This window comes from Heterocephalus glaber, unplaced genomic scaffold, assembly GCF_053883595.1.
Source record: "Heterocephalus glaber isolate CG9 unplaced genomic scaffold, H.glaber_assembly_v1.0 deba00001724, whole genome shotgun sequence".
NCBI classification, from domain to species: Eukaryota; Metazoa; Chordata; class Mammalia; order Rodentia; family Bathyergidae; genus Heterocephalus; species Heterocephalus glaber.
The window spans coordinates 1,160,353-1,174,090 of NW_028258435.1; the positions used below are offsets into that span (position 1 = coordinate 1,160,353).

Here is a 13,738-nt window from a genome sequence, read left to right on the forward strand (position 1 = left end):
GCCTTGGTTCCAGTCAGCCGAGGCCCTTTAGGGTGGGTCCCATCCTGGCGGGACAGGGATGTGTGGGAGAGAAGCCAGTGGGGAGGCCGAGGTTGCACAGCCCCTTCCAGGTGCACCCCAGCAACTCCAGGGCCCCAGACACTGCCCTGAAGGTCCCCACCACCTACCACTGCTACCCTGAGGACCAGCACCCAGCAGTTTTATTGATGGTGTCGAATTTCCCCTTCACACATTGTAAGCATTTTCAAAAGGATGCCTAATCAGAATCACGTAGCGTGAATTCTTCCAGAAACTGACCCAGCAGGCTCCTCACCCGTCCAGTGTGTGTTTCCCCTCTCAGGTGGACGTCGCTGATGTCGCGAGCGAGGAGCAGCGCTGCGCCCTGTTCTCAGAGCTCTTGGACAGCAGCCACCGAGAGGCCGAGTTCCAGCACCTGGCCCTGCTCCTGCACGCCTGGCCCCCCATGAGGAGTGAGCACGCGTAAGTGTAACGGGGTTGGCTGCATCCAAACCCCTTGGTGTGACTTCGCTCCTGAAAATGTGGTATCTTAGGAAGGCAGTGAGAGAAGCCTATGCCCCTCCTTTCCATGGCTGGGGCTGCGAGCTCGGGGAGCACAGAGCTCAGGGTTCCCTCCGTGTCCACCCCCACCGATCGCGTGCCATCGGCCGCCACAGGGCTGCGGTGCAGCTCAGTGATAGAGTGGTAACCTAGGGTTCCCCCTTGGCACATGGAGGAAACACCAACACAGAAACAGATGGAGCCCTGCATGCAGGAGGCCGGGTGGGAGGATCACAAGTTCTAGTCCAGCCTGGGCTACATAGTGAGACCCTGTTTCAATAAAATACAAATCAGAATAAGAAAGAAACCCTGGCAGAAGGGGCATAGTAGGGCACGCCTGTGGTCCAGGCTCTGGGGAGGCGGAGGTGCAAGCATGGCTCAGGAGCAGCCCGGGCAGCATACAGGAAGACTCTGTGTAAACAAAAACAGAGGCCGATGGCACTGATTCTTTTCCTTCCTCAAGATTTCAGAGAGCAGTTTCCTTCTCACTGTAGACCTTAGCAACCTCGGCACACAGTTGTACATTTCTCGTGAGCTGAGACCTTGGTTCTCATGCATGAGAGGCCTTTAGCCTCTCTTTGGCTTCTGAGGTACAGTGTCCCCACTGCTGCACAACGGGGCTGGACCCATTCGAGCAGATGAGGAATCCCTCATTGAGATCACGCGATATTCTCTTACTCCACAAGCCTGTGCAGGAAGCCACTGTCCCTGCTTCAGTGGTGCAGGAGACGGGTTCCCAGGAGCCGCCAAGCTGGCCGTACGGCGCTGCCCTGCGCTGCCAGCTGCTGCTCTGATTTCCTTCCCACACTCGGCACGCAGCCTGTTGATCACTGTCTGCACTCGAGAAAGGCAGTGCCCTTTGTCCTCACTTGGCCGAAGGCTGCTCTGACCGCCGCTGCTGGTCACTGAGCAGGTGAAATTCTCTGCAGGGCATGGGCAGTGGAGGAAGACCCTTCTTAAACAGTAACATGTTTAACAAAGATGAGGGCGCTAGCGGCTCCCGGGCCCTGGAGTCAATTCATCTTTAACCTGTGGATTTGTCAGGTTTATGTGGAATAATGGGGTAGTGGCATAGAGGAAAAGAAAGGCAAGTTATGTATGTTCCAGGCACCAGGACAGCAGGAAATGCCAGGTATGAGCATCCACCTGCCTGTCACTCCCCCAGCCTGTGCTCGGTAGGCCCAGCTCTGCACATCCCTGGCTCCCCTGGGAGAGTGGCCCCAGTAGGGTTGACAGGAGCCAGTGTCCGCTTGTTTTCGTGGTACTGGGGATCAAACCCAGGACCTTTGCACAGAGCTACATCTCCAGCCCTTTTTAAACTTTTTATTATTTTCAGATAGGGTCTCATTTAGCCTCTAAGTTGCCCAGGCTGGGCTCAGACTTGGCATCCTCCTGCGTCCGCCTTAGAATGCAGGGATGACAGGCGGGCGCCACCGCCGAGGTGTGCCTGGTATCAAACGTGGCAGCTTCGCCACGGTTGGAGGCCGAGTCACCCAGGCTTCGCCGAGACACCCAGAAAGCCGCTGTTCCTCCCCCGTGGTGTGTCCCGAGGGCGGATCTCCGGGAGCGTCTGTGCACACGGCGCACACGGGTGTAGTTTCTCGGCGCGGTGGCGAGAGCTCTCACTGGGCACCGCCTGCGCCTTCCTCTTTCAGAGCCGGCGCGACCCGGAACCCCTGGCTGAGACTGGCGGCCGCCATGCTGCGCAGGTGGCCGGCGCAGAGCGAGGAGAACGTGGGGGACACAGTGCTGAGGATGTGCCGCTCTGTGCACCACACCGAGCAGATGCTGCCCGCCGAGGTGAGTGGGGCCCGGGGCTCCAGTCTCTGCCCCGCGGGCGCATGGGCGCGTTGGGCGTGGGGTAGCGAGCGGTGAAGGGCAGCGCGAGAGCGTGGAAGCCGCTTCTCCCGCCCAGAGTCCCTGCAGGGCTCCTTCCGAGCCCCGGCACAGCCTGGCCAGGCGGCCAGCGCAGCCCTGATGTTTGCACGGACGACCCGGTGCAGACGCTCCTCGCCCGCGGTTAAGGACCGAGCTCAGGTCCGCGACTAGGTCTTTGAGCGAGCCGGTCGCTAAATGAAGACTCCCAAGTAGTATGTGCATTACGGAGTTCAGAACAAAGAAGTGGCCAGAGGAAACTCCAGCTTGACGCCTTTTCTTTCCTCGGCGTAACCCTCACGCAGCACTGTGATGTGCACAGAAAGCTGCACGTTGCCCGGTACAGGCATCCGCAGACGGGGGCCGCCGCTGCAGCTCAGGGCCTGCGACTCAGGGCGAGTGCTGCTCTCAGGCGGAGGCACAGTCGCTAGGCAGCTCATCAAGCGAGGAGTATCTGACTTTATTCTCTACAGTATGCGCTCAGAACCCAGCCTCCCCTCGCTGACGTCTCCTGTCTGAGCCTCTGATTTGGCCGTCACAGAGTTGTTCCGTGTGTGCCGGGTCACACAGGTGTGCAGGTATTCAGCTGGTCTACTCCTCACCCACTCCCGCCCCCCGTGGACCTCACGCACCGGTGCGTTGTCAGGCCGTGGACATGGCGCAGACCTAAGCATTTGGACCGTGGCGTTACACTGATGGGTTAGTTTTGCATCTCTGCCGGTGGGAGATAAACTCGAAAGTAAAGCAACATGTGATCCTTTCAGTCCTCTTTATAATCACTGCTGTTATGAATGCATATTTAATGGCTAGACAAGGGTTCTTTTAGTGAATTTGAAAATATTTTATCCATTTAAACAAGTCTGCCAAGCACCAAAGTGACAGAATTATTCCATAAATATTGAAAGTGCCAACACCAAAATGTCAGCCCCTCCAGTGGCATGGAGTTGGGTCCACTGCCTCATGACCTGTGACCCGCTGTGCTGGTGTCTCCTTCACATGCCCCGCCTCCTCTGCCTCTGGGGTCGGCTTCCCTGGACAGTGAACACTGCAGACAAAGTCTGTGTGTCGAGTGTGCCAGGAAAGAGCTGACCCTTCTTCCTCCGTTTGTAATGTGTGTGTACTGCATTCTTGGGCAATTCTATAAGCTTTTTTTTTTTTTAATTTTTTGAGACAGGGTCTCATTATGTAATTCAGCCTGGCTTTGAATACTGTGAATACTTTGAATACTGTGTAGCCCAGGTTGGCCTTGAATTCGCAGCGATCCTCCTGCCTCAGCCTCCCAAGGCTGGGATCACAGGTGTGTACCACCATACCTGGGGCTTGTATAAGCTTTTATTGTCAGTTTCCTTTTCTGTAATACTTCCTTCAAGAATGACCTATAGAATCTTCTAGAGTAGTTTACCAGTGTTTTACACCTAAGGTTGTTAGGCCCTCTACCATTGCCTAGAGCACTTCATTACTGATTTGGTTTTCCTGTAACAAGACCCCAGCATCTCTGACCCTGACCCCAAGATCAGGGCTCAGTCTTGCAGTGTGTGATAGCTCTGAGCTGCCTGAGAACAGTTCCTGGGTGTGGCCCAGTGTCTAAAGCAGTCGTGAGCTGCGTTGCCTCCCTTTAAATTCCAGAGAAACCTAGGACAGCAAAGGAAAATGTGTTCCTCTGTCCGGTGCCACTGTGTCACAGTTGTGTTTTATTTCCTGCCAGAAGCGGGCCTGCGGGGAGGTGGAGCCTAAGCACAAGTGGCTCTGCTCCCTGGCTGTCTCTCGACTGCATGGAGCTCGCAGCGCCCTGAGCTCGGGCCACACAGGACCCGTGGCCAGAGGAGCCTGAGCTGACCACACAGCTCACTCACGGCCTCCTCGGGGCACTGGCCAGGGTGGACCCCATCTCAGGGCCAGTCACTGTGGCTTCTGTGTTCCCACTGGACTTCGTGAACGGCATGCGTGACTGAAGGAGTTCTTTGGCACTGTGACTTTTCTTCATTTTTCTGTATGCTGCCTCAGTTTCCCTCCCCTCATTGGGCGCCTTTGCAGACTTTCTCCTTAGGTGCTGTAATGAGAAGTTTGCCAGTGGCGCGTGCCGTCTTTACCGACGGCTGACTGTGCACGAGCACAAGTCCCCAGTGTTACAAACAGAGGAGCGTTACTAAGTGGAAAGGCCTGAGGTCACTTTCATTCCATTTAGAAGTCGCCTGGCCTCATTTCAGAGTTCCACAGCATTTTATATCATGATGTGGTGATAAAATTATGTGTTGCTCGTTTTTCAAATCCAGCATTTCTGGTTGTCCTCCTCCTCCGTGGTAATGAAATGCACATGCCACTTGGTGATGACAGGGTGCTTAGCTGGACTCCCCTTTTGCTTCATCCCATTTCCCACCCCCCGGCTCCCATATTTATAGACTTCCTTTTTTCCATGACTCTTGCCCATGGCTCATGCTTACCTAGGCAGCAGTGCCCTCCCAGTGGAAAATGTCCCCAGGAGTATAAAACCAACACTCCTCCCAGGCCATTAGAGCCACATCTTCAAGGCTCTGGCCCCTTCTTCCCAGCTGATGTCCATGGCAACCCCTGACTTGTTCTCGGGGGTGGATACATGTAGAATAAGAAACTGCGCTCAGGTGGCTCTGGGATTTAGAGACCACAAGCCCAGGACCCAGCTCTTTGTGGCAGACGCCAAAGGCCCTGTTCACTGCTGCTCAGGGTGAGTCACAGAGTCACAGTGCTGTGGGCTGCGGTGTGGGAGGAATCCCTGCTGTCGAGGAGCCCGGCCGAGCTGGCTTCTGGCGACTGCTCCCCACCAGATCCAGCCGCTTTTGACAATGCCGAGCTTGCTTTGTCAAATCTGGCAACAGTGAAGTTCTTTAACCGCTTGATCCCCTGCTTTCCATGTCTGCTGGGTGGGGCTAAGCTGGTCCCTTCCTCTGAGGGTTTGAGGAGGAACCAGAATGGTCACGGTCATTAGACACCATGGGCTGGGTGAGTGGCATTCGGTGCACAGCTGCCACATCGCCTGCCCGCTGGGCCATGAAGAAAGGGCTGGGGATGGGATGCGGCTGCCGGCGTGCAGAGCCGGCTGAAATCCAGGGCCCTGGGCCTGCAGGACCAGCAGATTGGGGCAGCTGCAGGGGCCCTGCTGGAGAGAGGGGTCCTGCAGCTCCCCATTCTGGGCAGGGACTGGCGCCATGACAGCCCCTTGTGCCATGTCATTGAGCTTGAACACAGTGCCCCAGGCTCCCCTCTTCTCTGTCCCTGGGGCCCAGGGGCCATGGGAGGCGGGAGCTTTGGTAGACCCGACCTGCTCCGAGGTAACCTCCAGCCTCAGCGACCTCACTCCAGCGCATCCCCATGGGTCACAGCCCACAAGGACCTGGGTCTGGCCAGCTCCTCCCTCCAGCCCTGGAGCCCTCTCATGCTGCTCTGCATCCTGTGGCCAGCAAATGTGAGCTGTGGAGACGTGGAAGGAGGATTTCTTCTTTCTCTTTGCCGCTTTGGCCTTTCTTGCAGGTCCCCGATCCCGCCTTTGTAAATCTCCTAGTAAACACTCGCTCCTCTTTGGATCCAGGGGAAGCACCCAGCAAATGGAGGAGAGGGGCTGACATGCCAAGACGGAGTGTTTGGCCAGTTCGTGCCCACTGAGAGGCGCCAGCACTCCGTGGCCTTCATGGATGGGTTTCCGGTCTTGGGGCCCCGCCCTGCTCCACTGTCCTTTAGGCCACCAACCACCAGAGCCAAGGTTGCCGGCATTATGCTGAGTTTGAAGATCATGAATTGCTGAGAAATACTTGTTTACCAATCACTGGTGCCTGAAGTGAGTGCTAAGAGGAGATCACACAAGGGTAGTTTTAGGTACCGTTTGTACCAAGCAAGCTTGGGGTTCAGAGAAGCAGCAGCACCCCTTCCTCAAGAGAGATGCTGGGTGAATATCAGTGCTGATCCAGGGCAGAAGGAACCACAGTCGGCACAGGGAGAGCACTCCCGGCACAGGCAGGGGTGCCTCCCCTCAGAGCTGGGGTCCTCTGCACCTCCTTAAGCCACATCTCAAAGAACAGGGAGCGACAGATCCACTTGGGAGACGGGGAGAGAGCCCACACTGGCAGTGGCGTGATGCTAACATTAAAATTGAAGGTAAATTAAAAATGCCATCCTGGGCTGGGGCGGGCCACGTGCTACAGGTCTTGCCCAGCATGCACCAGACCAAGCTCCAGCCCCAGGACTAGAAATGAAGAAAAAGAAAGCAGTTCCGCAGGTGCAAGGCCACCTTGCAGGTGTGGCTGTGGCTGCAGTGTTGAACGGTGGCGGTGCAGATGCCTGCGTGGGCGAAAGGTCCCTGTGTGCCACTGTGCTACCAGAGCCTCAGAGCAGGCTGGGCGCTGTGGCAGTGCCTGTACTCTTGGGAGGCTGAGGCAGGAGGATCACAAGTTCCAGGCCAACCTAGACAACTGAGTGACTTGTTGAGATCCTATCTCAAAAATGAAAAGGCCTGGGGACGGAGCTCAGTGTGAAGGGCCTGGGTTCCATACCCAGTACCAAAAAAAGAAAAGAAAAGGCTAGAGGAGGAGGTCACAGGAAGCAAGTCAGGGTGTGGCAGCTAGGCCAGGGGGGCATGCTCAGGAGTTTGTTTGTTTTATCCTCCCCAATGTCAGTGGCTGCTTTTGGCGTCTCCCATAAAAAATGACCGTTTCTCTGGGGCCAGCCTACTGGCATGATTCCGCAAGTGGTGTGCCATCCAAGGCTTGCTGTGCTGTTAGGAATCAACCCTGTACTGGGCCCTCGACCCCGAATGCCAGGATGCAGGGCAGAAGCAGAGAAACTATAACGTGTGAAACTGCAGCAAGCATATTATCCTGAGCGCTCAGTCGACTGCTTCCTGGCATCCCCTTTCATATTTGCTTTATAATAATGCAAAGGATTATTGGGAATACCATGTATTTGAATTGTCCTCCGGTCTCCTGGTGCTGTAGGAGTAGAGGAGAAAGCTCAGCCCCGTGGAGAGCAGCAGCCCTGGGTCCTGCTGTCCAGACGGCCCTTGCTCCTCTGTAGTGGGGCCACGTGGGTCCCATCGCTGTGTTCTTTATGTCCAGCGAGAGTCTGGCGCCCCCGGTGGCCAGCTCAGCCCTGCAAAACAGCTTGCAATATTTTATTCTTTGATACTTTTTGGTTTTGGTACGGTGGATTGAACTCCGAACCTTGCACTTGTGAGGCAGGCGGCAGCACCACTGAGCTAAATCCCCAGCCCTATTCTTTGATACTTTTGTTACACACATTCTACTTTGTTACTTTTGTTGCAAAGGACTATCATTTGTTACCTTTGTTTTTAAAGCCTATTCTCCAACAACAGATTCTGTCTGTGTAATAAAGGCTGTGAATAAATTCAGGTGCACCTGTGGAGACCCACACATTTTTACTGCTGCGTGCCACAGACAGATTCCATGGAGGTGGGGTGTCTCGGGCTCCCACCTTGACATCAGACCTATAAACACGTCCTGGAATATGTTGTTTGATGCTTTCCTCCGTTTTGTGCGTGACAGCTGCAAGTAGATGCTGCCAGCCGTACTCACAGTGGGTAGCAGCTCTGGTTAGGTAGACACCGATTCTCATGCACACCTGTACGGATACAACCGAAAGGCAGGCGGGGGTACTTCCGGTCACCCAGGGGAGGCCAGACTCGGAGAGTGGAGGAAGATGAATTCTAAGCAGCGCAGCTATTCCCGTCCCGGAAGTGAGCCAAGTGTGGTTGTGAGTGTGCATTACACACGCATTTGCATTCACAGCCGAGGGGGTGCGGGATGGGTGCCTCCCCGCTCACCCTGCCCTGTCTTTCAGGCCATGAAGGAGCTGTGCCTGCTGCTGCGAGACCGAGCCCTGCTGCTGCCATCCCTGAAGCTGATGCTGGAGCGGCCAGAGCCGGAGCTGCGCGCCCTGGTGCTCGAGCAGGTCGCCGCCATCACACAGGTAGGGCCGCATGAGTGCACTGTCCTGCTGGGCTTCTTTTCCAGGACGTGGACCAGCCCTTTCCTTCTCAAAACAATAGCTTTGCCTGGAGTGGTGGTGCACACCTGTCATCCCAGCACCCAGGAGGGTGGATGAGGCAGGAGAATCATCACGAGTTCTAGGCCAGCCTGGGCTACACAGCGAAACTCTGTCTCAAAAAAACAGAAAAAAAAATATCAGTATACCTGAGCACATTAACTGTGCCATGAGCCACCTTTCTTTGGTCTGAGAATCCAAACCCAAAACCAAAGCCGATTTTCTGGAATTGTCCAGCAGAGCCGTCCACTCGCCCCCTGGGTGTGCCTGCACTGCTCAGTGCTCACTGAGGGCGGACTTGGCTTCCCCTGGGCCAGTGTGCCCAAGACTCTGGAGGCGGAGGCCCTGCAGTCCGGGCAGAGGTGCCATCCGCCCCAGGCTGGGATCTCCCTGTGGTGATTGAGGAGGACACTTTCTGTCCCTTCTCGGAGCTTATACTTCACGTAGGACTGGATTGTGTTTTATGCACTCCTGCGATGATCCTTCCCGAAACCTTCTTTGTACGGCGATCGCTCTTCATGTTTTTTTACACAACAATGAGACAGGACGCCACGGTGGCTGGAGGGGGAGGAGAGTCCTGGAGCAGTTCAGTGTGTGCTGCATGACAATCAAGAGACCATGGACAGGGATCTTCCACGTGGAACTTTGGTAATGATGCAGGATACAGGAAGTTATGTATGTGGTTACACAAAGGAGAGCATTCTTGTATCCTGTTTTGTTTTCCTTTTTGAGACAGGATCTCAACTATGTGGTCCAGGCTGGCCTCAAACTTGAGATCCTCCTGCCTCAGCCTCCTGAGTGCTGGGATTACAGGCCTGTATCACCACGCCCAGCTTAAAGATTCTTTATTGCAAATGCATATGTCACAAGTGCAGCTAGAACAGGGGTCTGGAAGTGAAGTGACCTTCCTGCTGCACCCCCGCCCCCTGTGACTGTTGAAATAAGAAACCTCGGGAAATGCAGCAACTCTCAAGCGGATTTTACTGGCACTCATAGATGTCACAGACTCCGTGCGTGATTCACTGTGGCAGCTGAGCTCAGGCGCTATGGGTCGACTGCAGGGCGTACGGACAGTGCGGAACCCTGCACTCCTTCAGTGCAGAGACCGACGCGCGGGCTGTCAGGGCTGGGCAGCGTCACTCCTGCCCTCCAGTCCCCACTGCGGGCCAGTGACAGCCCAGCTGTGACCTCCCCGAAGGGAGCCTGTGCCCTTCAGGTGTCCTTCACCGAGACACTGTGGCCTTTAGACCACAGCTCCCTCCAAGGACCTATAGTTTTGCTGACTTTTCCATGGCCAGCATCTTTCCTAGGTTTGATTTTCGCAGTCAGCTGTGGGCTTGTGTCCCCCGCCCCGGGCCCTGCACAACTGTCCTGTGGGCCCACAGCCATGATGTGCACGAGGACGCAGGCTCAGCTCCTCGCGCTCCTCAGCCGTCGACCCGCTCAGTCGTGTGCGTCTGGCTCTGTGTGATTCTGAGTGTTCCCTGCCAGTGACCCCGCCTGCTGTCCTCTGCAGGCCCCCACCTCCCAGGCAACTACAGTCTGTTCTTCCTCAGTGGACTTCTGTCATTTCAAGAATACAGTCTACAGCTGGGTGTGGTGGTGCACACCTGTGATCCTAGCACTCAGGAGCCTGAGGCAGGAGGATCACTGAGCATTCAAGGCCAGCTTGGGAAGACAGCGAGACCCTGTCCCAAACCCCCTACCAGAACAAAAGATGAAAGGGAATATTCCCATCCCATCTCTGCCCAGTACTATAAAGGGCACCTTCTCTGTCTTCATCACCCTGTAAGAAGGCATTACTCTGGTTTCACAGAGGAAAGCTCCGATGGTCAGCAGTCACCATGCTGGTCAGCAGCCCGAGCTGAAAGACAAGCCCTGGCCTCGGCGCTGCTCACCATCTGGGTGAGGGAGACGCGGGTGAGGCAGCACTGTGGCCCTGGGCCCAGCTCGGAGCCCGTGGCTCCTTCTGGCCGCCACTGAAGGCACTGGGTGGGTGCAGCAGGGTGGCAGCCACTGCCCAGGCCCGAGTCGCTTCTGGGCAGAGCTCCTGCCTGACAGGCCCTGCAGGAAGCCTGCACCCCGCTACCTGGGGTGGGCATGGGGGCCGACAGGGTGTTGCTCCCAGTTGGCCCGGCGCCCCGCCCCCAGTGCAGTCCCCGCCCACTCCATTCAGCTTGCGTGGGTGTGTGTGTGACGCCGCAGGAGGACCTGCAGAGTCGGGGCTGTGAGGGTCGGCAGGAGCACACATGACCAAAAAGTCCCTGGGTGGCCTCCTCCGTGCCCAGCTGGGCTCCTGCCCCTTCGTGTCCCTGCTGACAGCACAGCAGGGACCCTGGCTGGGGCCCTGTCACCTTGCTTGGTGGTCACACGGGGCTCGCTTTGAGTTTTCCTGCTGGCCTGATGGGTGCCAACTGTGTGAAGCAGGCCCTTGAGGCCTCTTCCTTGCTCTCTGGGCACAAGGCTTTTCTCCCAGAAGCCCATGCACCTAGCCCAGCCTCTGACCCTTACCAACCATGCTCAGTCCATTTCTCACCCTGTCTGTCCCAAGTGCAGCTCTGCAGGGGAACAGCTAGCTCAGGGCCGGGACCCCCCTGGGTGGGGAGTGGAGCTCGCTACTCCTTCCTCAGCACCCACCGCTGGCCAACCGACGTGCTCTGTGCAGGGTCTGGAGAGGGACCCTTGGGTATCAGGAAAGGAGAAAGGAAGCAGCCTCCTGTGTGCTAAAAGGAGAAGCCGGTGTGTGGAAGACACAGGAGTGCGGAACCAGCCAGGCACAGGCCCCCGAGGGCAGCATTTGGTGGCAGCCTCAGAGGTGACCACGCTTGGGTCCGCAAAGCCTCTCGCTTTGCTGTCAGCTTGTAAACCAGGTGATCTCTAAGTTTTGTCGCAGGAGAGGAATCCAGAATGGGACGTGGACTTCCTGAGAAAATGCAATCTCACCATCATATCCAAAGAAATCCAGAATCCAGAAAAATCATCCACAGCCGTTTTCCTCCTTCCAACTGTTCCCTAGTGTTGTCCCTTTATTTTTCTGCTACTGTGGTTCATATCTTAATAACTTCTATTAAGTAATAGTGTGTGTAAAAATAAGGCAAATAGCACTCCTGAAGTAAACCCTGAAATCACATCCAGTGCTTCCTTTAAAGTAATTTCCATGACTGCTTACCTCCTTACTGTAATCACTCTTGGCTTGATGCAGATCCATAAAATCAAAGATTTTAATTCAGAGAAGCTTCATTACCTATTGTGGAGAGAGGAATTAAGCAGATAACATTTTAATGGCTCGGAAGACAGCAGCACTTTGTGTGTGAATAGATTTCCTTCCCCAGCCTTCGGGGTTGCATTTATTCCCCGGATCTGATGGCTGACACACGGGCAACAGGTACTGCACCACCTGTGACCTCTTGGGCCCTGCCCTCCCCGGCACCCTGCCCTCCTGCTTGCCTCGGTGCTGGCCCTCGAGGGCTCTGTCCCCTCTGCTCCACAGTCAAGGGGACTAAATCAAGTCCTCCGGATTCGTCTACCACTTATCTCAGACATGCAGACCAAGTCACAGCAAATCACAAAAGGGCAGCTCCTTCTCTGACAGTTCAAACTGTCACACTTGCATGCAACAAAATGTGGCCCAGACAGATGTAGTTTTCAGTGGTCTTGCAGCCGCCGGACACAGCCGATGCGCTGTCCTTGGTCACCACTCTGCCCTGTCACAGGCTGTGCGTGTCACATGCAGTTGGTCTGGGCAGCAGGTAACTGGCTTTGAAGTGCGGCAGCATTGCTGAGGTTTCTGTGATCAAGGTGACTCAGGTCAGGGTGGCCAGAAGAATCTGCTCTGATGCTGTTTCCCAACACCCGGCGTAAACGAGAGCCCTGGCGTGACCAGTGTTGGCCTGATTCCTTCCAGAAATACAGGCAGTGTCATAAACTCTGGGGGCTGTGGAAACCATGTGTAGGGAAAGGCAGCCCAGGACTATCCGAGCCGTCAGGGCCCACAGACAGAGCCTTCAGTGAGGATGATCGAAAGCACACTGCGTCACGGTGCTCGGCTTTCTTGGCGGAGTAGAAGATGTTCTCTCATTCAGAAGAGATGAATTTATTCCCTGTGGATCTGTATCCAGAGAGAATTGGGGTTAAAGAGTCCAGACCAGGGTGGAGGCACATGAAATGTTAACCGTGGTTGCAGCAGGCTTTAAAAGGGCAGACTTCGGGCTCCAGCTTCCTGCCCGCAGAGCCTGGCACCCGCTTCCTTCCCTGAGGCTGGGCAGTGGGGTGGCGCCAGCTCCACCCAGCTGTTGGGGATTCAGGCAGGGTTCCACAGGACGATGGCTCCTTATGTGAAAAGAGAAGCCAGGTGTGCTGGCCCGTGCCCTCTGGGAGGCTGAGGCAGGAGGGTCACAGGCTCTGGCTGAGGAGCTCAGCCAGTCTGCATCTCACAATACAAAATCTGTATAAAAGGGCTGAGGATGTAGCACATGTGGTGACCCTGGGTCTGTTTTCCTGTACTGCAGAAAAAGGCACCCTGCGTCCTCAGACCTGTGCCCTCAGAAAGCCCGTGTGCTGGTGTGCGCTCGGGCTGGAAGCAGTGGGGAGGGGTCGTCCTCGTGGCTCCTCACGACCTGCCTGTCCGTGTCTTGCAGGTGGATGACTCCAACTGCGACCCCGAGCTGCTGTCCCTGCTGCTGGACGCTGGGCTGCTGGTGCCCTGCATCCCTACCCGCTTCTACCCTCACCTCATCCGCCACCTGCTGGCCGAGCAGGGCCGCTGGGACGAGGAGCAGCTGGCAGCACAGCTGCGGGCAGCCGGGCACGAGGCCGAAGCAGGCTCGCTCCTGCTGGCCGTGCGGGGCACGCACAGGGCCCTGAGGACTTTCCGAGCCGCCCTGGGCACCGGACAGCCGTCGATGTGAGGGTGGGGCCCAGGCTCTCCAGCGAGTCTGTCCCCAGCGCTGCAAATAAAGCTGAGCCACGGGCAGCCTCCCGACTGCTCCTGGTCCTGCTGCTCCGCATACACTCCCAGAGACGGATTCTTTCTCCCCTGTTCTCTTTTTATCTCTGTCTCTTCGGGACGGAATGCAAGCAGCGAAGTCTCTCAGCTGCGCCTCAGAACACTGAGGGAGGGGTGTGGGCCGCACGCAGGAAGAGGGTGAGGAATGCCAACAGTCGGTCAGGCTGGTGCCGTGGGTGGGCAAGGCTGGCCTGGGCCTGAGCCTCAGATTAGAGGAGCACGCGTGGTGGCCATGGCACGCCTGTCACCCAGCGCTCCGGGAGGCCGAGGCAG

At 56.3% G+C, this 13,738-nt stretch overlaps 1 protein-coding gene across 3 annotated transcripts in view; it reads left to right on the top strand.

Moving 5' to 3' along the window:
* Nbas (NBAS subunit of NRZ tethering complex) overlaps window positions 1-13,466 on the top strand; it is a gene marked incomplete at its 5' end in the record, with an annotated part of 266,027 nt that extends 252,561 nt beyond the window's left edge. For all 3 annotated transcript variants that reach the window (XM_087199614.1, XM_087199615.1, XM_087199616.1), the window contains 4 exon segments: window positions 341-480; window positions 2,214-2,358; window positions 8,257-8,385; window positions 13,098-13,466. In XM_087199614.1, coding sequence (XP_087055740.1) covers window positions 341-480; window positions 2,214-2,358; window positions 8,257-8,385; window positions 13,098-13,367 — 684 coding nt within the window.
* Between the last annotated feature and the right edge of the window lie 272 nt (window positions 13,467-13,738).